General features: G+C 46.4%; 1 protein-coding gene across 1 annotated transcript in view; it reads right to left on the bottom strand.

Annotated features, from left to right (window-relative positions):
• The window catches only part of STAG1 (stromal antigen 1), a 1,758,022-nt gene that overhangs the window by 340,921 nt on the left and 1,391,352 nt on the right, over positions 1–25,749 (bottom strand). The window contains 1 exon segment of the mRNA XM_030215628.1: positions 10,699–10,791. Coding sequence (XP_030071488.1) covers positions 10,699–10,791 — 93 coding nt within the window.

Below are 25,749 nucleotides of genomic sequence, written 5' to 3'. Positions count from 1 at the left end.
CTTATGGCCACTGTCGGAGACAGGGTGCTGGGCTCGATGGACCCTTGGGCTCTGTCCCAGCATGGCGATGCTTATGTACTTATTAAAATCAGTCCAATATAAAGGTATCACCTTATTTTCCATTTTGTGCTTTATTTGCATTTATTAACCTTTATTAACACAGCTACCACATAACTTTATCCTAAATTAAAAATAAAATTATTTTCTCTACCTTTGTTGTCTGGCCATTTACTTTTTCTAATTGTGTTGGTCCCAGTCTCTTGATTCTGCTTTCCTTCGTCTTCTACATAAGTACATAAGTATTGCCATACTGGGACAGACCAAAGGTCCATCAAGCTCAGCATCCTCTTTCCAGCAGTGGCCAATCCAGGTCACAAATACCTAGTAAGATCCCGAAAAAGTTCAATACATTTTATGCTGCTTAGCCCAGAAATAGTGGATTTTCCCCAAGTCCAATTTAATAATGGTCTGTGGACTTTTCCTTTAGGAAGCTGTCCAAACCTCCGCTAAGCTAATCGCCTTTACCATATTCTCTGTCAATGAATTCCAGAGTTTAATTACACGTTGAGTGAAGAAAAGATTTCTCTGATTCATTTTAAATTTACTACTTTGTAGCTTCATCGCATGCTCCCTAGTCCTAATATTTTTGGAAAGCGTAAACAGATGCTTCACGTCTACCCGTTCCACTCCACTCATTATTTTATAGATCTTCTATCATATCTCCCCTCAGCCGCCTTTTCTCCAAGCTGCCCTAGCCGCTTTAGCCTTTCTTCATAGGGAAGCCATCCCATCCCCTTTATCATTTTCGTTGCCCTTCTCTGCTCCTTTTCTAAATGCCACTATATATTTTTTGAAATACGGCGACCAGAATTGAACACAATATTCGATGTGTGGTCGCACCATGGAGCGATACAAAGGCATTATAACGTCCTCATTTTTGTTTTCCATGCCTTTCCTAATAACATCTAACATTCTATTTGCTTTCTTAGACGCAGCAGCACACTAAGCAGTAGGTTTTAATGTATCATCAATGACGACACCTAGATCGCTTTCTTGGTTGGTGACTCCTAACGTGGAATCTTGCATAACATAGCTATGATTCGGGTTCCTCTTTCCCACATGCATCACTTTGCACTTGCTCACATTAAACGTCATCTGCCATTGTGTTGTCAGCAAATTAATTACCTCACTAGTTACTCCCATCTCCAGATCATTTATAAATATGTTAAAAAGCAGCGGTCCCAGCACAGAGCCCTGGGGAATCCCACTAATTACCATTCTCCATTAAGAATACTGACCATTTAACCCTACACTCTGTTTTCTATCTTTTAACCAGTTTTTAATTCACAATAGGACACTACCTCCTATCCCATGACTGTCCAGTTTGTCAAGCGCCTTCTGAAAATCCAGATACACAATATCAACTGGCTCATCTTTATCCACGTTTGCTCACCCCTTGAAAGAAATGTAATAGATTGGTGAGGCAAGATTTCCCTTCACTAAATCCATGTTGGCTTTGTCTCATTAATCCATGCTTTTGAATATGTTCTTTATAATAGTCTCTACCATTTTGCTCGGCACCGACGTCAGGCTCACCGGTCTATAATTTCCCGGATCTCCTCTGGAATCTTTTTTAAAATTGGAGTACATTGCCCACCCTCCAATTTTCCGGTACCACGCTTTGATTTTTAAGGATAAATGACATATTACTAACAATAGTGTCCGCAAGTTCATTTGTCCAGTACTATCAGTAACTCTGGGATGAATACTGTCTGGTCCAGGAGATGTGCTACTCTTCAATTTCTAGAACTGCCCCCTTTACCATCCTCCAGTTTTATCGAGTAGATTTCATTCAGTTTCTCTGACTCGTCAGCTCTGAATACCATTTCTGGAAACGATATCTCATCCAAATCTTCCTCGGTGAAGACCGAAGCAAAGAATTCATTTAATCAATCCGTTATGGCTTTGTCTTTCCTGATTGCCCCTTTAAACCCTTGGTCATCTAGCAGTCCAACCGATTCTTTTGCCGGCTTCTAGCTTTTAATATACCTAAAATAATTCATACGATGTGTTTTTGCCTCCAACACAATATTTTTTTCAAAGTCCCTCTCTGCCTTCCTTATCAGTGCTTTGCATTTGACTTGACATTCCTTATGCAGTTTCTTATTATTTTCAGTCGGTTCCTTCTTTCATTTCTGAAGGATTTCTTTTAGCTCTAATAGCTTCCTTCACCTCACTTTTTAACCATGCTGGCTGTCGTTTAGTCTTCCGTCCTCCTTTTTTTAATATGCAGAATATATTTGGCCTGAGCTTCTAGTTTGGTATTTTTGAACAGCATCCATACCTGATGTAAATTTCTGACCCTCACAGCTGCTCCTCTAAGTTTTTTTTTCACCGTTCTTCTCATTTTATCATAGTCTTTCTTTTTTAAAGTTAAACGCTAACGTATTGGATTTCCTCTTAACTCTCTTGCCTGGTTTTTCTATTTGTCATTTTTTTTTTACTCCTTTTTCTTTGTTTTCTTCAATTCATTTTTCTGCCTCTCTGTCCTGATATAATTCATTGTTATTATCCAGTCTTTAATTTCCCTCTTTGTACATCTACCTACGGCTTTTCATCTTTTCCTCACCCTTGTTCTCCCCCATGCCCCTTCCTCTTATTCTCGTCTTTCACTACTCTATCCTCTCCCCCTTTCCATCCAGCAGCTCCCCTCTTTCTTTCCCCAACCTGCTGAAGTCTCGGCAGCCATTTTGAAGAGCGATCCGGCAGTGGGGGAGGTTCAGCACTGGCAGCAGGCAGGCAAGACTGGGGATCTTTCCTGCCTGCCCCGAAGAATTCGCTGGACAGGGGAGAGAGGCGACCTTGGGGGTGGGGAGCAGTGGCTGCGGCGACATTGGGGGGGGGGTGGAGGAGGGAATGGTGGTGACCCTGGGGGGGTGGAAGGGGGGAGTGGTGGCGAGCTGGGAGGGGAGGGATGAGCAGCGGTGACCTTAGGGGAGGGGCCTCGTGCTGCTGTCGTGTGGTTGGTCAGTGCTGCATGTGACATCAGCCTGGGCTTTGGAGCCTAGCAGACACAGGCAGCCAGACGCATAGAATGTTGGAGGTGAGAATTATTATATAGGACCGTTTATTTTTGCTATACTGTCTTTTCTAACTTGTAGGTCAAAGTGGTGCAAACTATACAATAGTGGGAAAAGAACTCCATTTTAAACAGGAAAGAGTAATAGAGAGAATGAGTTTCAATAGCTGAAAACAGAACTCACACAACCATAGTCAATGGGAGATACACGATAGTTATGAATGTATTAATCACCAGCCCCTCCATAATTTTGCTCAAACAACTACATTTTTAAGGCAGTTGTGGGAGGACTACAATGAAGCACTAGATCCCTTACTAGATTGTCAGCCTTGCAAACCAGAACCGTTTTAAAATTTAGGGGTACAAGATACCCTGGGGCTGGTAGAATCCTGGAAGATTCTATAACCCCATAGATCAGGCCAATACATTCATGTCGCAAACACACCTCTCTTTCTCATAAATTGATTTTATTATAATCTCTAGGTAATTATCATTGCAGGCAAATCTGCTTCTATTGACAATATTATGATGTTGATACATAACAGGGGTTGATCTTGTCCTTAAAGACCTATTTCCAACCAAATTTTATCCCTTATGGGGGTTTAACAATACGTTATTAAGGGACATGGAATTTCATAAGTTTGCCAAGGCCCACATAAAGAAATATTTCTTATTTAATAACCCTGACCAAACCTCCATGGCAACTAACTGAGATGTCTTTAAGGTGTCTCTATATGAGGTTATTATAGGTTATAATGCTTGAAAGAACGCCCCACAAAATGCCATCTGAGTGACTTATTGCAGGACATACACGTCAAGGAACATGGCTTAATGTGTAAATGGAATGCTGGAACATGAGTTATTTCGAGCCAAATATCATTATAATCACATTTTCAGTGAGCAGGATCACAAAGAAATGTATATTCAGGTGTCTCTTGGTATTTTGCCAGTGATAAGGCTGATAAGATCTTCCTCATACTTGAAAGGCAAAATGAATAGGCAGTGCCGTAGCGAGGGTGCCTGACACCCGGGGCGGGTCACCGCTGCGCACCCCCCCCCCCCCGGGTGCAGGGCACCGTGCCCCCCCTCCGGAGCGCGCACACTCCCCCGAAACGCACCCTACATTTCAGCGGGGGGCAGGCGGGAGGGCCGATCCGCCCCCAGTGCACGTCACTGGGAGCTGCATCGGCTCTGCTGCTTCCCTGCTTTCTCTGCCCCGGAAGAGGAAGTAACCTGTTATGGGGCAGAAAGAGCAGGGAACCAGCGAGCCAACAACCCCCTAGCGTGTGCACCCGGGGTGGACCGCCCCATCACCCCCCTTCCTATGCCACTGTGAATAGGATGCTAATTCACACCATTAAAGATAATCAGTGCAAACTGCTAGTGGAGCAGGATGCCCATTCTGAACAGGTTCTATGAATATTATGCACAACTGTACCAATCTGATTGCACAGGCTCACCACTGGACATTGATAAGCTCCTCTTCTATATACAGGCTCTAAGGCTTACACCAAGAGGAAAGGAAGGTCTAAGAGGTACAGATTTCTGCCTCTGAAATTGCTACCACCATTATGTCTTTCAAAGCTAATAAGACACCAAGGACGGATGGTTTTACTGCTGAATTGTTTATGCTTAAGAATATAAGTAATGCCATACTGGGAAAGATCAAAGGTCCATCAAGCCCAACATCCTGTTTCCAACAGTGGCCAATCCAGGTCACAAGTACCTGGCAATAAGAAATAAGCAGTGGATTTTCCCCAAGTCCATTTTAATAATGGTCTATGGACTTTTCCTATAAGAAGCCGTAAAAACCTTCTTAAAACCCCACTAAGCTAACTGCCTTTACCACATTCTCTGGCAACGAATTCCAGAATTTAATTACACATTGAGTGAAGAAAGATCTTCTCTGATTTGTTTAAAATTTACTACTTTGCAGCTTCATTGAATGCCACCTTGTCCTAATATTTTTGGAAAGAGTAAACAGACACTTCACATCTACCCTTTCCACTCCACTCATTATTTTATAGACCTCTATCATATCTCCCCTCAGCCGCCTTTTCTCCAAACTGAAGAGCCTTAGCCGTTTTAGCCTTTCCTCATAGGGAAGTTGTCCCATTCCCTTTATCATTTTTGTCGCCTTTCTCTGCACCTTTTCTAATTCCACTATATGTTTTTTGAGATGCAGTGACCAGACTTGAACACAATAATCGATGTGTGGTCGCACCATGGAGCGATACAAAGGCATTATAACGTCCTCATTTTTGTTTTCCATTCCTTTCCTAACAATACCTAATATTATATTTGCTTTCTTAGCCGCAGCAGCACACTGAGCAGAAGGTTTCAATGTATCATCAATGACGACACCTAGATCCCTTTCTTGGTCTGTGACTCCTAACGTGGAACCTTGCATGATGTAGCTGTAATCTGGGTTCCTCTTTCCCACATGCATCACTTTGCACTTGCTCACATTAAACGTCATCTGCCATTTAGACGCCCAGTCTCCCAGTCTTGTAAGGTCCTTTTGTAATTTTTCACAATCCTCTCACAATTTAACAACTTTGAATAACTTTGTGTCGTCAACAAATTTAATTACCTCACTAGTTACTCCCATCTCTAGGTCATTTATAAATATGTTAAAAAGCTGTGGTCCCAGCACAGACTTTTTCAGGTTGATCTCATACATTTAGTCTCCCTATTCCAAGTCTTTAATGAAGGAAATTTAGACTGCCCCAACTTGACATTTCGTCCGTTAGATTGTAAGCTCCTTTGAGCTGGGACCGTCCTTCTTTGTTAATTTGTACAGCGCTGCGTAACCCTAGTAGCACTCTAGAAATGTTAAGTAGTAGTAGTAGTAAGGATAGATGACTGGAACCATAACTGTGGTTCTTCCCAACCCCGGAAGAGACGCACAAGAGATCTTATATGTTTAAGGTCTTACAATGGTATGGCTTTGGAGAAAACTTTCTGAAAATGGTACACCTTTTATATTCTTAACCTACTGCTCATCTGTATATTAATAGTAAAATGTCCAAAACTTATGTTCTGCATAGAGGTACCAGAAAAGGATGCCTATTATCTCCCATACTGTTTATCTTGGTCTCTGTATCACGGTCCTACTGTGACTCCGGAGCTAGTACCACGTTGCTGGCAGGTGGAGCCATCTGCCGCTGTTCAGGAAGCATTGTGGGACCTGCATCAGCCAGCCACCAGTGCACCCCTGTGGCGATGTCAGATGCCATCTAGATGTCGTAGGAGCAGGGCGTTTAACTCCGTCAGAATCAGGCTTTGACGCTCTTGCACGGTTAGCCATCCCTGATGTTATCTTGGTTCCTGTGGGTCCTGAGACGCCTTCTCCCTCTTGCACTGCTTGGACTGCCGACACACCTCCAGCTTCTGTGTGTGAGTGGGTTCCTATTTTGCTGTCTGCTCTGTGTCTGTATGGGTTCCTGAGACCCTCCCTGCTTCTGTATGTGAGTGGGTTCCTGTTTTCACTGTCTGTTCTGTGTGGGTTCCTGAGAAGCTCCCTGCTTCTGTGTGCAAGGTGGGTTCCTATTTTGTTGCTGTTCTGTGTGGATCCTGGGAAGCTCCTGCTTGTGTGTGTGACTGGGTTCCTATTTCACAGCTGTTCTGTGTGGGTTCCTGTTTCACTGTCTGTTCTGTGTAAGTTCCTGAGAAGCAACCAGCTTCTGCGTGTAAGCAGGTTCCTGAGAAGCCACCAGCTTCTGTGTGCTACCAGCCTCTGTGTGTGAGTGGGTTCGTGAGAAGCCACCAGCCTCTGTGTGTGAGTGGGTTCGTGAGAAGCCATCAGCCTCTGTGTGTGAGTGGGTTCGTGAGAAGCCATCAGCCTCTGTGTGTGAGTGGGTTTGTGAGAAGCCACCAGCCTCTGAGTGGATTCCTGAGAAGCCGCCAGCGTCTGTGTGTGAGTGGGGTTCGTGAGAAGCCATCAGCCTCTGTGTGTGAGTGGGTTTGTGAGAAGCCACCAGCCTCTGAGTGGATTCCTGAGAAGCCGCCAGCGTCTGTCTGTGTGTGTGTGGTCCCAGCCACCTTGTTCCTGAGCTTCCATGGCACCTCTTCATTCCTGCCTACTCTAGTTCCAGTACTGTTTCGGACATAGACCGTTTGGTGCCAGCCATGTTTTTCTGCTTACCAAAGATTAGTCTAACATAGGCTTCCACTACAAAACAAGGTGCTCACAACCCAGAAACAAACATTCTGTACCATAAGACAATGCAAGGACACTGTGGTTATCTCTTATGTGGATCATGAATATAAATTATCTGCTTACTAGTAAAAAAAGGCACGTTTCTGACACAAATGAAACAGGCGCTAGCAAGGTTTTCCTCGGAGTGTGTATGTTTGAGAGAGTGTGTGTGAGAGTGACTGTGTGAGAGAGAGAGAGTGAATGTGTGGTGACAGAGAGAGAGCGAGTGTGGGTGTGAGTGTGTCTGTGAGACAGTGTGTGTGAGAATGAGAGTGTGTGCGAGTGCATATGTGAGCCACAGTGAGTGTGAGAGAGTGTGTTTCACACAGATACAGTGTGTGTGAGAGAGAGTGTTTGTGTGAAACAGATAGTGTGAGAGAGTATGTGTGCGATACACAGACTCTCTGTGAGAGCGAGAGTGTATGAGATCGAGAGAGCGTTTGAGAGAGACAGTGTGTGTGTGCCAGAGATACCTCTCCCCCTACCTCTGTGTTGTGCCAGAGATGCCTCCCCCCTCCCTCTGTGTGGTTGCAGGACCCCCTTCCCCTCTCTCTCTGTGGTCGCAGGACCCCCCCCCTCCCTCTGTGTGGTTGCAGGACCCCTCCCTATCTGGTTTCCCCTCCCCCCCAGGTCTCCCTCTCCCCCTGCTTTCAGGTCCAGGCCCCCCTCCCCCCTCCGTATCTGGTCTAAGGACCCCTCCCCCCTCTTCCTCCCCCCTCCCAGGTCTCTGGACCCCCTCCCCTCGTCTCAGGACCCCTTCCCCCCCCCTGTTGAGCAGCAGTGGCTGGTACAAAAACAAAAAAAAACAACAAATTGAACCTGCAAAAATGCTTTTAAAAAGGAAGCGGGGAACCGCAGGCAGCCATCGGCTGTCAGCTCTGCATCCGCTCCTCCTCTCACGTCACTGCCCATGGAGTAGAACCCCGGAGGAGCGCAGCGACGTGAGAGGAGAAGCGGATGCAGAGCTGACAGCCGATGGCTGCCTGCGGTTCCCCGCTTCCTTTTTAAAAGCATTTTTGCAGGTTCAAGTTTTTTTTTTGTTTTGGTACTGGCCGCTGCTGCTCAACAGGAGAAGCAGCAGTGGCCGGAAATGGCAGTTGAGCTGATGTTTGGAGGGAGGGGGGGGAGCGGCAATGACAGGGGGGGGGGGGGGGGGGAGCGATGGCAACCTGGGGGGGGGGGGGGGGTGGAGGGGCGGTGAAATGGCTGAAACTGCGCCGCCAACATTCCGAACACTGCTTTATTTTGATTGGGCACTTTTGCTGCTGACGCACCCGGAAGTGGGAGGCGTCAACAGAAGCACGAATGCCTCAAGGCTTGTGTCCACGCAGTCAGCTTCAGAACATTGCAGGTGGTTTTATTATATAGGATGAGGATGATGTGCTGCTGAATCTATCCCTTGTTCTACTATCCCTGCTCTGTTACAGTTAATTGAGAACTCTGGGATGTTCTCGAGTTACAGAATTAAATGACCAAGTCAGAATTAATGCCGATGAATGTTCACTGTACCAAAGATATGATTATAGCTTTCCCTTTTCAATGCGGAGTTACTGGTATGACACGATATCACATAATCAGAAGCATATTACACAAGGATTAAGGAGCTCTGTGGTCAATGGTCTCCACTATACTTAAGTGTGTAGGAGCGGTTGGAGACTACTAAGATGTCCTTAGCCCAAGTAATTATGTACAACATGTGCATGATACCTGTTTTTTTTTCTATGTTGGATTTTACAAAAACATCAATAAGATCCTGACCCACTTCTTATGGAATCAAAAGAAACCTAGGATTGCCTTACATAATTTACAAAAAACAAAGAGAGTGGAGAACTTCCTGCATTTTCAAAATTATCACAAAGCTTTTTTTGTTACGACAAAGATTACCTTAGATGGATGACACCGATATGAAGCAAATGTGACTTAGGCTTCATCTTAAGTAGACACTGATCAAAGCACTAAAACTGTTATACCCACTTGGTGCCTTCATACTACTCCACTTGAAAGATTACACTACCAGCATTACAATCTCTGGATATAATGCTGCCGCCTAGAACTATAGGCTCCAGAGCTCCTTTATGGTGGAACCCTCATATTCAAATTGATGGGAAGCAGCTCTACTGGACAAATTGGGCACAATAGATATGACACAATTTGGGCACAAAAACACTGATCATCTTATGCAAGATCAATATATCGTGACATTTCCAGAGCTTAGACTGTCCTTCAGTCTTCTTTTCTCACAGTAGTACAAATTGTTCCACTTCTTATGTGCTCAAGGCGTGGAAAAAAGTCTAGCTCTATTAGCAGCTACTTCTGGGATACTGACTTTATAAACTAATCCATCATATGGTTCCAAACTCCAGAGCCTCTTCCTTGCAAAAGATATGGAAGATGGAAACTAGTATGCATATTACACAAACCTCTGAATTATTTTGGACTCACAATGTCCACTGCGCAGCTTCAGATTCCTTAACACAACCTATGTATTTTCTGGCACATAGTGGATTCCAGTCTGCCTACACCGTATAGACCCTCATACATCTAATCAAAACTGGTCCTTTGCATCACTTGATTATATGCTTTTCTCTTGTCCTTATGGTATTTTGTGATTTTGGCAACAAGTGTGGCAGAGAATATGCATAGTATTTCAATTCCAGATCTCGTTATCTTATTCTTTTATCTATTTGGTCATCCTGACATAGTGTCTGGACTCCAATTAAATGGCAAACTTTACAGTGTTATGATTGCTGTTGTACTTTCAAGACATCTTGAAAGGATGGAAGAATGCATCTATACTGGAATGTTGGCTTTCTGATGGAATTCAATTTGCCTGATATATAAATCCAAAATAACAACAGTGGAACATGCTGGTTGTCTCAATAAATTTTGTAATACTCCGCTTCAACATTAGAAAGTTGCTCTCTCTATGGTAATTCAATGTTTATGTTTGATATTGCTGTATGGGATTATCTTTCCGTTCATTTGATGTTAAATATTTTGAAATATAATAAAGAATACTAGTGCCCAACTAGCACTTTGGTGCGAATCTGTAACATTCATGCACATAAGTGCTGGTGTTCTATAATCTGAGTACACAAATGGTGCATACATTTAGGCACTCATGTTATATAGCATGAAAGGGTTAGTGGAAAAACTTAACACACTTTAGTAAAAGACTCTTTAGGAAATTACACCACAACATTGGATAAGACTGACCTGCATATGAATCCTTACAGTAGGGTTGTACACAAATCTGCTCTCAGGGGCTCTGATGGCACTGGTGTTACCATGTTTATCCTTTATTTTATTATGTTTACAAACATAATAAAATGAAGGAGAAACATGGTAATAAATAGAAGCATAAACCTTTCAAAAAAGTTGCAACTTGTAAAAAATGCTGTCCCTGTTCTTTTCTTACCTGTTCCTTCACTGGAGTGTTGACATTTGAGAGGCATTGCTGGCAAACTGCCAGAAAAGACTTTACTGTCTTTCTCAATATCAGCATATCATCCTGAAACAAAGAATATGAAGAAATGATCAACCAGTAAACTAATCAATTTACAAGATCAACAAGACAAAATTGCCTTTGACAGTGTTCACTGATGATACAGATCAATAAATCACACTAAGGTGGTCAAGGTCACGCTCAGTGGTAAAAAGAGGGGGAGAAAAACTCTCAACAGAAAAGTGAAAAGTTGTGTGATATCAAAAGAGAACACCTGTTACAGCTGTTCTAATGTAAATATGAGTTAAATATTGTGTATCTGGATTTTCAGAAGGCGTTTGAAAATCATTCAAGGGCTACACAATACATTCCTATTTGTGTTTGACTTCTGAATTCCTGCTCCCGGCCCTTAAGCTCTGAACATAGAGCAGAAACATTTGTTAAGCAATTCTGTCTTATCTCTATCAGCTTCTACATATTCCTTCCCTTCACCTTTTGCACTTCCTCCCATCACTAACATATCTATAAAAATGTTTTGTCCCATCCACCCCCCCCCCCCCCCCCCCACCATTTTACCTTATTGGCTATTTTTTCTTCCTTTTGCATCTTTGCTTTCCTGACTACCAGCTTCTCTTAGCTTTTCCAGATATTGTCCTGATCTGTCCCCACCACTTCCAGGGCACACACTGTAGAAGTCTGCTGTCACTGGACTTGTTCTCCAATCACTGAAGTTATCATCGAAGTCCTACAGCCCATTCAAAGCTGTCCAATCATGATCAGGGCACAAACCGCAGAAGTCTAATAACACTGGCTTTGCTTCTCAATTACTGGTGTTGCCATCTAATCACCGCTAAGCTTGCTTGGATCATTGCCATTCATACAGAATTCCTTTGTGTCTACCCCACGTATTTTTGAATTCTGTTACTGTTTTCATCTCCACCATCTTCCGCAGGAGTGCACTCTAGACATCTATCACCCTCTCCATGAAAAAGTACTTCCTGACATTATTCCTGAGTAAGTCCCCCTACAACCTCAATCCATGTCCTTTAGTTCTACCATCTTTCCATCTCTGGAATGTTGGTATCATATCATGCCTGTCTCTCCTTTCCTCCAGGGTATACATTTTCGGGTCCTCAAGTCTTTCCTCAAATGTCCAGTGGCACAAACCCTTTACCATTTTCATCATTTTTCTCTGAATTGCTTCAAGTCTTATTATGTCCTTAGTAAGATACAGCCTCCAAAACTGAAGACAATACTCCAAATGGGGGCTCAGCAACAACTTGTACAGGGGAATCAATACCTCCTTTCTTCTGCTGGTTTTACCCTTCTTTATGCACCCCAGCATCTTTCTGGCCATGAGCACCGCCCTGTAGCACTGTTTTGATACAGCGAATGATACATACCTGTAGCAGGTGTTCTCCGAGGACAGCAGGCTGATTGTTCTCACGACTGGGTTGACGTCCACGGCAGCCCCCACCAACCGGAACAAAACTTTGCGGGCGGTCCCGCACGCAGGGCACGCCCACCGCGCATGCGCGGCCGTCTTCCCGCCCGTGCGCGACCGTTCCCGCTCAGTTGAATGACAACCAAGAAAAGAGGAAAACGCAACTCCAAAGGGGAGGAGGGAGGGTAGGTGAGAACAATCAGCCTGCTGTCCTCGGAGAACACCTGCTACAGGTATGTATCATTCGCTTTCTCCGAGGACAAGCAGGCTGCTTGTTCTCACGACTGGGGTATCCCTAGCTCTCAGGCTCACTCAAAACAAGAACCCAGGTCAACTGAACCTCGCAACGGCAAGGGTATAACAGAAATTGACCTACGAAGAACAACTAACTGAGAGTGCAGCCTGACCAGAATAAATTCGGGTCCTGGAGGGTGGAGTTGGATTCAAACCCCAAACAGATTCTGCAGCACCGACTGCCCAAACCGACTGTCGCGTCGGGTATCCTGCTGGAGGCAGTAATGTGATGTGAATGTGAGGACAGATGACCACGTCGCAGCCTTGCAAATCTCTTCAATAGTGGCTGACTTCAAGTGGGCCACCGACGCTGCCATGGCTCTGACACTATGAGCCGTGACATGACCCTCAAGAGTCAGCCCAGCCTGGGCGTAAGTGAAGGAAATGCAATCTGCTAGCCAATTGGAGATGGTGAGTTTCCCGACAGCGACCCCTTTCCTATTGGGGTCGAAAGAAATAAACAATTGGGCGGTCTGTCTGTTCGGCTGTGTCCGCTCCAGATAGAAGGCCAAAGCTCACTTGCAGTCCAATGTGTGCAACTGACGTTCAGCAGGGCGGGTATGCGGTCTGGGAAAGAATGTTGGCAAGACAATTGACTGGTTAAGATGGAACTCCGACACCACCTTTGGCAGGAACTTAGGGTGAGTGCGGAGCACTACTCTGTTATGATGAAATTTAGTATACGGAGCATGAGCTACCAGGGCTTGAAGCTCACTGACCCTACGAGCTGAAGTAACTGCCACCAAGAAAATGACCTTCCAGGTCAAGTACTTCAGATGGCATGAATTCAGTGGCTCAAAAGGAGGTTTCATCAGCTGGGTGAGGACGACGTTGAGATCCCATGACACTGCAGGAGGCTTGACAGGGGGCTTTGACAAAAGCAAGCCTCTCATGAATCGAACGACTAAAGGCTCTCCAGAGATGGCTTTACCCTCTACACGATGATGGTAAGCACTAATCGCACTAAGGTGATTCCTTACTGAGTTGGTCTTGAGGCCAGACTCTGATAAGTGCAGAAGGTATTCAAGCAGGTTCTGTGCAGGACAAGAACGAGGTTCTAGGGCCTTGCTCTCACACCAAACGACAAACCTCCTCCACTTGAAAAAGTAACTCTTTTTAGTGGAATCCTTCCTAGAGGCAAGCAAGACACGGGAGACACCCTCAGACAGACCCAACGAAGCGAAGTCTACGCCCTCAACATCCAGGCCGTGAGAGCCAGAGACTGAAGGTTGGGGTGCAGAAGCACTCCGTCGTTCTGCGAAATGAGAGTCGGAAAACACTCCAATCTCCACGGTTCTTCGGAGGACAACTCCAGAAGAAGAGGGAACCAGATCTGATGGGGCCAAAAAGGCGCTATCAGAATCATGGTGCCGTGGTCTTGCTTGAGCTTCAGTAAGGTCTTCCCCACCAAAGGTATGGGAGGATAAGCATACATGAGGCCGGTCCCCCAATGGAGGAGAAAGGCATCCGACGCTAGTCTGCCGTGTGCCTGTAGTCTGGAACAGAACAGAGGCAGCTTGTGGTTGGTCTGAGAGGCGAAAAGGTCCACCGAGGGAGTGCCCCACTCTCGGAAGATCTTGCGTACCACTCTGGAATGGAGCGACTATTCGTGCGGTTGCATGACTCTGCTCAGTCCTGTTGGCCAGACTGTTGTTTACACCTGCCAGGTATGTGGCTTGAAGAAGCATGCCGAACTGGCAGGCCCAACGCCACATCCCGACAGCTTCCTGACACAGGGGGCGAGATCCGGTGCCCACCTGCTTGTTGATGTAATACATCGCAACCTGATTGTCTGTCCGAATTTGGATAATTTGATAGGACAGCCGATCTCTGAAGGCCTTCAGTGCATTCCAGACCGCTCGGAGCTCCAGGAGGTTGATCTGAAGATCTTGTTCCTGGAGGGACCACAGTCCCTGGGTGTGAAGCCCATCGACATGAGCTCCCCACCCCAGGCGAGATGCATCCGTCGTCAGCACTTTCGTGGGCTGCGGAATTTGGAATGGATGTCCCAGGGTCAAATTGGTCCGAAGTGTCCACCAGTGCAGCGAATTGAGGCAACTGAGGGACAGGCGGATGACATCTTCTAGATTCCCGGTGGCCTGGCACCACTGGGAAGCTAGGGTCCATTGAACAGATCTCATGTGAAGATGAGCCATGGGAGTCACATGAACTGTGGAGGCCATATGACCTAGGAGTCTCAACATCTGCCGAGCTGTGACCTGCTGAGACGCTCTGGTCTGGGAAGCGAGGGACAGGAGGTTGTGGGCCCTCGCTTCGGGAAGAAAGGCCTGAGCCGTCTGTGAATTCAGCAGAGCTCCTATGAATTCCAGAGATTGGACTGGCTGGAGATGGGACTTTGGGTAATTTATCACAAACCCCAGCAGCTCCAGAAGGTGAATAGTGCACTGCATGGACCGGAGAGCTCCTGCCTCCGAGGTGTTCTTGACCAGCCAATCGTCGAGATATGGGAACACGTGCACTCCCAGCTTGCGTAGATACGCCGCGACCACCACGAGGCACTTCGTGAACACCCGTGGGGCGGAGGCGAGCCCAAAGGGCAGCACACAATACTGAAAGTGCCGTGTCCCCAGGCGGAATCTGAGATACTGTCTGTGAGCTGGCAGTATCGGGATGTGAGTGTATGCGTCCTTTAAATCCAGGGAACATAGCCAATCGTTTTTCTTAATCATTGGCAGAAGGGTGCCCGAGGAAAGCTTCCTGAACTTCTCTGTGACCAGATATTTGTTCAGGCCTCTGAAGTCTAGGATGGGGCGCATCCCCCCTGTTTTCTTTTCCACAAGGAAGTACCTGGAATAGAATCCCTGCCCTTCCTGCCCGGGTGGCACGGGCTCGACTGCATTGGCGCTAAGAAGGGCGGAGAGTTCCTCTGCAAGTACCTGCTTGTGCTGGGAGCTGAAGGATTGGGCTCCCGGAGGACAATTTGGTGGAGGGGAGGCCAAATTCAGGGCGCATCCGCACCGCACTATTTGGAGAACCCACTGGTCGGAGGTTATTAGAGGCCACCTTTGGTGAAAAAGTTTTAACCTCCCCCCGACTGGCAGATCGTCCGGTACGGACACTTTGATGGCGGCTATGTTCCCATGGATCCAGTCAAAAAACCCGTCCCTGGTTTTTGCTGTGGAGGCGCCAGGGGCTGCTTAGGCGCACGCTGTTGACGGGAACGAGCGCGCTGGGACTGTCCCTGTGCCTGATGAGGCCTTCGGGCCGGCTGGGTGTATCTACGCTTGTTGTAGGCGTAGGGCGCAGCCTGCCTTGCCCGGGAAAAAACGTCCACCTGCTAAGGTGGATGCTGAAGGCGCCCGGTGGGAGAGCTTGTCGAGGGCGGTTTCCCGCTGGTGTAGTTGGTCCACCAGCTGCTCGACCTTCTCACCAAAAATATTATCCCCCCGCCAAGGGACATCGGCCAGCCGCTGCTGGGTGTGGTTGTCCAGGTCAGAGGCACGCAGCCATGAGAGCCTGCGCATCACTATACCTTGGGCCGCAGCACGCGATGCCACATCACAGGTGTCATACATACCCCTGGACAGGAACTTTCTGCACGCCTTCAGCTGCCTGACCACCTCCTGAAAAGGCCTGGACTGCTCCGGGGGGAGCTTGTCGACCAGGTCTGCCAGTTGCTTCACATTATTCCGCATGTGGATGCTCGTGTAGAGCTGGTAGGACTGGATGCGGGTCACAAGCATTGAAGATTGGTAGGCCTTCATCCCAAACGAGTCCAGAGTGCGAGACTCCCGCCCCGGGGGCGCCGAGGCGGTATCCCTCGAACTCCGTGCCCTCTTGAGAGCAGAGTCCACGACCGCCGAGTCATGAGGCAATTGAGGCCGCATTAACTCTGGGTCTGAGTGGATCCTGTATTGGGACTCCGCTTTCTTGGGGATGGTGGGATTAGATAAAGGTCTCAACCAGTTCCGAAGCAGTGTCTCTTTGAGGACATTGTGCAACGGTACCGTGGAGGACTCTCTAGGTGGTGATGGATAGTCGAGGACCTCGAGCATCTCGGCCCTCGGCTCATCCACAGAGACCACGGGGAAGGGAATGCAAATAGACATGTCCCTGACGAAGGAGGCAAAAGAGAGGCTCTCAGGTGGCGAGAGCTTCCTCTCTGGTGAAGGAGTGGGGTCAGAGGGAAGGCCCACAGACTCCTCTGAGGAGAAATATCTGGGGTCCTCCTACTCCCCCCCACGAGGCCTCTTCCTCGGTGTCGGACATGAGCTCCTGTAGCTCAGACCTCAACCGGGCCCGGCTCGACTTCGAGGCACCGAGTCCTCGGTGGCGTCGTCGAGTGGTGGACTCCCGCGCCGGCGGGGATGAAGCTCCCTCCATCGACGTCGACGGGGACTCCACCTGCGTGGCGGTCGAGACTAGAGCATGCCGGCGCCGAGGGCGCAAGCACCCCCGGCGCCGGCACAGTCTGGCGCATCAGCCCTTCCAGGATCCCCGGAAGGATGGCTCGGAGGCACTCGTCAAGGCCCGCTGTCAGGAAAGGCGAGGGGCCGGTAGAGGTGCCGGTGCCGGAATCTGCTCGGGTCCAGGAGACGGCACCGAAGTGCTGGTGTCCTGACGTAGCGATACCTCTACCACCGAGGGGGAACGCTCCTCCCGGCGCTGCCGCTTTCTCGGCGTCGAGTCATCTCTGGAGCCGGTAGCCACATGCGCCGTGGGCGACCGATGACAGTGCTTTTTTGCCTTTTTTCGGTGCCCGTCATCGGCGCTCGGCAGTACCGAAGAGGAGGAGGTAGATCCCCCTCGGCCTCGGGTCCGACAGGGTTCGGTCCCGAGGGCCCTGGGTAGAGGGAGTGACCGGGGCCGATTGCCCACGCGGCCGCTCACCCCTGCCATCTCCGGAAGACCGGCGGGCCAACGGGACCTGTGCTCCTGGGGTCGGTGCCGTCGGTGCCAATTTCGTGGACATTGGTACCGGTACCGAAGATCTGGCCGTCGACACCGATGCCGTCGAAGTCGACGGGACGGCGCAAGTTCCAAAAAGACGGTCCCGCAGAACTTGCCTCGCCACCTGTGTCCGTTTCCGTAAACTGAGACACAAGGTGCACATCTTGGTATCGTGCTGCGGCCCGAGGCACTGGAGGCACCAAGCGTGAGTGTCGGTCTGCGAGATATACCGGCCGCACCGACCACACTTCTTAAATCCACTCGGGACCTTCGAGGACATCGACAGAAAAATCGCATCGGCGAAGTCAAAGTCGTCGATGGTGGCGGTAAAAATCACACCTCGAAAAATAAATCGACCGCGCGACCACAAGGCTGCAATGAGGCGCCCCCGCTAAAAGTACGAGGGGAAAACAAAGTTTTCTTTTTTTTTTTTTTCAGAACAAAATAAAACAACCAAAGAAAACAACGAAGAAAAAACTTGCGGCAAAAGCGCGATCCGGTTTCCGGGGCTGACAGAGAGAGAGACGAACACGGCTCTCTCCAGCGCGGAAAAGAAAAGACTGAGCGGGAACGGTCGCGCACGGGTGGGAAGACGGCCGCGCATGCGCGGTGGGCGTGCCCTGTGTGCGGGACCGCCCGCAAAGTTTTGTTCCGGTTCGTGGGGGCTGCCGTGGACGTCAACCCAGTCGTGAGAACAAGCAGCCTGCTTGTCCTCGGAGAACTTGAGATCCTCAGACAGTATCACTCCAAGGTCCCTCTCCTGAGTTGTGCTATTCAATCTCCTATCAGGTACATCTCTCCTTTGGATTTCTGCACCCCATGTAAATCACTCTGCACTTCACCTTAAATTTTAACTACCAAACCTCTGACCAACTTGGTTTCTACTCCCTCAATGGTATCCATTCTATTGGCTATCTTCGTATCATCCACAAAAAGGCAAACATTTACTTCTAATCATTCAACAATGTCTCGCACAAATATATTAAACAAAATCAGCCCCATTACTGATCCCTGAGGCACTCCACTACTCACCTTCCTCGGATAAAATTCTATTTACCACCACCACTGTCTGTCGCATGTCGGTGAACCAGTTTCCAATACAATTCACCACTTTGGGTGCTAAATTCGACCCTCTCTGCTTATTCACGAGTTTTCTGTGAGGAACCATATCAAAGGCTTTACTGAAATCCAAGTAGATTACATCTAGTATATGTCATTTATTTGGTCACCCAGTCAAAGACATGACATAAGCATTGCCATGTTGGGACACTGAGGAGAAGGTTTCAACGTACCATCAATGATGACACCTAGATCCCTTTCTCGGTCTGTGACTCCTAACGCGGAACCTTGCATGATGTAGCTGTAATCTGGGTTCCTCTTTCCCACATGCATCACTTTGCACTTGCTCACATTAAACGCCATCTGCCATCTAGACACCCAGTCTCCCAGTCTCGTAAGGTCCTCTTGTAATTTTTCACAATCCTCCCGCAATTTAACAACTTTGAATAACTTTGTGACATCAGCAAATTTAATTACCTCACTAGTTACTTCCATCTCTAGGTCATTTATAAATATGTTAAAAAGCAGCAGTCCCAGCACAGGCCCCTGGGAAACCCCACTAACTACCCGTCTCCATTTAGAATACTGACCATTTAACCCTACCCTATGTTTTCTATCTGTTAACCAATTTTTGATCCACAATAGAACCCTACCTCTTATCTCATGAGTCTCCAATTTCCTCTGGAGTCTTTCATGAGGTACTTTGTCAAACACCTTCTGAAAATCCAGATACACAATATCAACTGGCTCACCTTTATCCACATGTTTGTTCACCCCTTCAAAGAAATGTAGTAGAGTGGTGAGGCAAGATTGCCCTTCACTAAATCCATGTTGACTTTGTCCCATTAGTCCATGCTTTTGAATGTGCTCTGTAATTTTGTTCTTTATAATAGTCTCTACCATTTTGCCCGGCACCGATGTCAGACTCACCGGTCTATAATTTCCCAGATCTCCTCTGAAACCTTTTTAAAATATCGACGTTACATTGGCCACCCTCCAATCTTCCGGTACCACGTTTGATTTAAAGATAAATTACTTATCTCTAACGGTAGCTCCGCCAGCTCATTTTTTAGTTCTCTCAGTACCCTTGGATGAATACCACATCCGGTCCACGAGATTTGCTACTCTTCATTTTGCTGAACTGCTCCATTACATCTTCCAGGTTTACAGATATTTCATTAAGTTTCCCCGACTCGTCAGCCTCAAATACCTTGTCTGGCACCGGTATCCCACCCAAATCTCCCTCGGTGAAGACCGAAGCAAAGAACTCATTTAATTTTTATGCTATTTCTTTGTCTTCCCTGATTGCCCCTTTTACACCCCGGTCATCCAGCGGGCCAACCGATTCTTTTGCTGGCTTCCTGCTTTTAATGTATCTAAAAACATTTTTACTATCAGTTTTCGCCTCTAACGCTATCTTTCTTTCAAAATTCCTCTTTGCCTTTCTTATCAGCGCTTTGCATTTGACTTGACATTCCTTATGCCGCTTCTTATTTTATTCAGTCAGTTCCTTCTTCCATTTTCTAAAGGATTTCATTTTAGCTCCAATAGCCTCCTTTACCTCACTTTTTAACCATGCCGGCTGTCGTTTTGTCTTCCGTCCTCCTTTTCTGATACGTGGAATATGTTTGGCCTGGGCCTCCAGGATGGTGGTTTTCAACAGCATTCACGTCTGTTGTGGGTTTCTTACCCTCTCAGTTGCTCCTCTAAGTTTTTGTTTTACCGTTCTTCTCATTTTATCATAGCTTACTTTTTTAAAGTTAAACGCTAACATATTTGACTTCCTATGTTTACCTCTTTGAAAGCAAATTTCAAAGCCGATCATGTTATGATCACTGTTGTCAAGCGGCCCCCGGACCGCAACCTCCCATACCAGATCATGCGCTCCACAAATGACTAAGCTAGAATTTTCCCTTCTCTCGTTGGCTCTTGTACCAGCTGCTCCATAAAGCTGTCCTTGATTTCATCAAGGAAGTTTACCTCCCTAGTGTGCCCTGATGTTACATTAACTCAGTCTATATGGGGGTAATTAAAATCACCCATTATTATTGCGTTGCCTATTTTATTAGTGTCACTAATTTCCTTTAAAATGAGTGCGTCTGCTTGCTTATCCTGCTCGGGTGGACAGTAGTAGTCCTCTATCACCGTTCTTTTCCCCTTTACACTTGGAATTTCGATCCACAATGATTCCAAGAGGTCTTTTGTTTCCTGCAGAATTTTCAATCTATTTGTTTCAAGGCTCTCGTTAATATACAGTGCTACTCCTCCCCCATTCCGGTCCACCCTATCACTACGATATAATTTGTTTGGCAGGATTTTCCTTTAGTAAAGCTATGTTGCCTCAGATCCTCCAATCCATTGGCTTCTAGAAAGTTAACTATATTTTCCTTCAGCAGTGACTCCATTATTTTTCCTACTATAAACATGAGGCTTATTGGCCTGTAGTTTTCCACTTCTTCCTTCTCCCTTCTTTTGTGAAAAGAGACTACATCCGCTCGTTTCCAATCCTGTGAAACGTCTCCCGTCTCTAAAGATCTATTAAATAAATCCTTAAGAGGTACCACCAGGAAATCCTATGCATACCCATGCCGTAAGTTCTTTCTTCGGGAATTTCCCCATTCTACCAAAAATCAGCATGTCCGAAATCCAGTACTTTGAGCTTTGTGCATCTGCACTCTGATTTTGCTGTTACATCAAACCACATTGTGTGATGATCATTATTGCTTAGGCGGGTACCTATCTGGATGTTGGAAACATTTCTGAACACTAGATCCAGAATTGCCCCTTCCCTCATTGGTTCAGTCACCATGTGTCTCAGCAAAGCACTTTGGCAGGCATCCATGATCTCTCTGTTTCTTTCTAATTCTGCTGATGGGTCGTTCCAATCCACATTAGGCATGTTGAAATCTCCTAGCAACAGCACCTCCCCTTTCATTCCAAGCTTATGGATAGCTTCGATGAGATCTTTGTCCAGCTTCTCCATTTGTGCCAAAAGTTGATCCATATAGCCTTTTCCTTTCTCCAGGATCCCTGCTTTTCAGCCATTCTGATATTTCACATACAGTGCGCCACTCTTCCATCTTTTTGGCCCTCCCTATTCTTCCTAAAAACAGTATAGCCTGGTATGGTCACATCCCATTCATGGGCATCACTGAACCATGTCTCTGTAATATAAATAACAACAAAGTCTTCCTCAAAAATCAGGGCTTACAAATCTTGAACCTTTTTACTTAGAATGAGTATTTGTGCTCATTGCTTTCCATGTGTTATTGAGTGAGTTCACAGGGTTTTTCTATTACCTTCCTCACTGCTGTCACGTTTTTGCTGAGGATGATTTTTTTTAGATTATGAGCGCAGTATGGTGATTTTATATATGTAATTGGAGCATTTAGAATAATGCCCTATGAAGAGAAATTTTATGCATTGTGTTTGTATTGTTGTATAATATGTGTAAGTTTTTATTATTGTGCATGTGATTATGCAATCCGCCCAGAACTTTTGGCAACAAAGCGGAATATAAATGTTTTAATAAATAAATACATTGGAAGAGTCAGATGCTATTCAAGATGCTGCTAGTCCTATTGCTGTTGATAGATACTGGTCTGATTTCAAAACATGTGAAGATGATTTGCTTTTACTATTTAATTGGTATAATTCTTCATATTGCTCACTGGATACTTGCCTTCTTTATTTAATTAAAACTGCTCCAAGATTTTTTTGGTATGTTTGTTAAATAAGATTAATTAAAAAAAAAAGATGGAAATATTGTTTTTATGCCAACATCAATTCTAGCTAACTATCATCCTGTTTCATCGATACCATTGTTTATCAAGATAATGGAGGGTTTAGTGATCAATCAGTTAAACAAACTGGAAAAATTATTTACTTCATGACTCCCAGTCTAGGTTTCAGAAATATTTCAGTATAGAGGCAATACTAGGCGCTTTGTTAGCAGAAGGCAGAATGCTTCTGGGTAATGGTCAAAGGGCCATTATGCTACAGTTTGACCTATCTTGCACCTTCGATTTAGTGGAACATCAATTGTAGCAGAGTATTCTGGACAGTTTTGGTGTTGGAGGCATAATGTTTTCCTGGTTCGCTGTTTTGTTTTTTTTTTACTTATAACATAAGAACAGACATACTGGGTCAGATCAATATCCTGCATCCAGCAGTGGCCAATCCAGGTCACAAGTACCTGGCAGAAATCCAATCAGTAGCAACATTCCATGCTACCAATCTCAGGGCAAGCAGTGGCTTCCCCCATGTCGCATCTCAATAACAGACTTATACTGTGAAATTTTAAGGGACTCTATCCGAACCATGGTGTGTAAATTGTGGGGTTCCGCAGGGATCTCCATTGTCACCAACCCTGTTTAACATGCTGATGTCTGCTTTAGGTCTGATATTAAGCTAGCTGTGCTCGCTTTAAGGATTTTAGTTATGCAGATGATATACAATATTACTTCCTGTCTCTTTGACAGCTGAGGTTACAGCAATCACGGATAAGGGACTGCATCCAACTTCTTGAAACAGTATTTATGCAGGCTGTCATGTGTAGGGAGAGGCTATGCTGCAGGTCCCAATGATGTGGACCCAAGCAGTGAACACACCAGTTATGTGGGTCTGTGCCCAAAATAGTCCTATTGCATTGAGTACACCCATGTTGACAGAGGGAAATACGGCCGATGCAAGGTTGAAAGGCTCTATGGCCCAGGGAGCTGGAGTAATTGCGTACCCAAAAATGGCCGGTGTTTCCCAGGCAACAGAAGAGCTCAGGGCCCAATGCACAAAGGCAGCTGTAAAATACGGCTGCCTCAGTAAACTTTAGAGAGTTGCTAACGCATTCTGTACATTAATATGTTTTATTCACTTTATTGTTTGTTTGTAAGCCACACTGAACTTGAGTCTATTTCAGGCTAATGTGGGTATAAATGTCATGAATGAATAAATAAATAAAAGCGACTCATACACAAAGGAGAACGCATGCAAGTGAGCTGCACGGACCCCCCTTTGTGCATTGGTCGCCGACCTCCCCCCCACATCCGACCTCCCCTGCACCCCAAAGGAAAAAATACCTGGTGGTTCAGTGGGCCGCCAAACCCTCAGCATCCCCTCCTGGACCCCAAGCAAGCAATCCTTGGAGGTCCAGTGGACCCTGACACCCCAACCCCCCTGAAGCCAACAGTTGCCCAGGAGAACATGGTTCAGGATATTACTGAAACATGATGTTCAGGGCACCCCGATAGAGAGGTTTCAATAAAGGTGAAAGAAAGCCAGGAGTGTTCAATGGGAGAACAGAATAAAGGATGAAAACTATCCCTATTAACTTCAAAGCAGCCTGTAGACGCAAGGAAAAAAAAAAGACAATTTGAACTGTCTATATACAAATGATAAAAGACTTGAAAATAAGAAAGGAGAATTGGAGTATACAGCATTAAATGAAGTGGTAGATATAGTAGACTTTAATGGAAGAAGTAACTAACTTGTTAGTTTCACTCACACACACAAGGATTGACTAAGGCTGCACATACTGCAGCGGGATATGTTTATCCACTCCTAGCCTAAATCAGATAATATTTAACCATCTCTCTGACCTCATGTGCAACTTTCTTCAAATCAGTCACCTTACTTTCAAATTCTTCTTTGTTACAACTTTGCCTTAACCTTCACTACCAATTATAATGTTCTATTACGTATTGTGTTGTCATTGCAAGTAGTATACCATCTATTTCCTATATATTCCAAGGGTGAATCTAAGTGACATTTCCCCAAGTGTGTGTCTGTTACCACTGGACCTCAGTGCTTCCACTCCTGGAATGTCACCATCAGAGCAGTGGCGTAGCCAGACCTGACATTTTGGGTGGGCCCAGAGCTGATATGGGTGGGCACTAGGTGTGAGTAGTGCAGTGGCGTACCAAGGGGGGGGGGGGGCGGTAGGGGCGATCCGCCCCGGCTGCACGCCGCACGTCTGTCGGCAACGCTCGTTCCCTGCTCCCTCTGCCCCGGAACGGGTTACTTCCTGTTCCGGGGCAGAGGGAGCAGGGAAAGAGCGAAGCCGACAGGCGCGCGGCAGCCCCCCCAGCAGGTAAAGATGCACCCGGGGAAGGGGGGGGGGGAGGTGTCCGTTGTTTCGCCGCTGGGGGGGGGGGGGGGCGCGCATCTGTCGGCAACGCTCGTTCCCTGCTCCCTCTGCCCCGGAACAGGAAGTAACCCGTTCCGGGGCAGAGGGAGTAGGGAACGAGCGTTGCCGACAGATGCGCGGCACCCCCCCCCCCCCCCGAGCAGGTAAAGATGCACCCGGGGGGGGGGTGTCAGCCACCCTAGGAACCCCACTGGAATAGTGTTTCTTGGGATACTCCTTAATAATGCCTTAGAGTGCACTTGATGATGGATTTCTAAGTAAACAGTCTGTGCAACAGCTCTCCTGTATTAACATAAACCACATACCTGGTTCATGGAACACCGACATTTTTAAATATAGTGATTTTATCCCATCTTAAACTTGACCAAATATGACTGCTATAAGGCAAACATGTCAATGGCACATATCCTTCAAACTTTGCTTTGTAACAAATGCAAATGCCTGATTAAGCTGTATTCATAAAACAGGTAAATTCTGAAACTGACATTCCCATTTAAAAAGCCAGAGAAGTCAGACTCATATAGATCCCCACATGAACTACATGCACACAGAATCTTTTACGTCGGTCACATGCAGAACAGACCACCCCTTACAAACTGAAGAATAAAACACAAAAAATTAGAAATCACAGAGATGGCAAATTATCCAGTTACAGGCTTGAGATTTTGTGCAGTCCTGATTTAAACTTTATAACCCAAATCAGTGTGGGATTTGCAGTACCTGATTCTGCCCATGGAAATCAGTGCTGCAAGGCCCATAACAATAAGGGGTGGTCAGAAATGCAGGACTGTCCCAAAATCTCCAGCCTGGAACTGTAGCCTGGCATCAACCCTGCCCTTCCCCCTCTCCCATAGTTTGGCATCAGCTGCAGGAGAATAGGCAGCGACAGCGATCAAAGCAGTGACGTACCTAGGGTAGTTGACACCCGGGCTGATCATTTTTTAACACCCCCCTCCAAAATTCAGTATCAGGCATACCGAGAATACAAAACACTCAGGACCTAATACAGCAATTCTAGCATACCATAAGCAGTCATTTCTGCAAGTCATACAAGGAAAAGGAAAGCATCTTAAACACTACAGTGAGCACTAGAAAATCAATTCACCTATTGTAAAACAAAACCAGACAGAATAGTACAGATCGTCATCCTGCACAGTCAATGCCAACTGAAAGC

Source organism: Microcaecilia unicolor, chromosome 10, assembly GCF_901765095.1.
Source record: "Microcaecilia unicolor chromosome 10, aMicUni1.1, whole genome shotgun sequence".
Taxonomy (NCBI): Eukaryota; Metazoa; Chordata; class Amphibia; order Gymnophiona; family Siphonopidae; genus Microcaecilia; species Microcaecilia unicolor.
Note: the sequence above shows the minus strand (reverse complement) of the source record. Positions and strands in the feature narration are given on the sequence as shown.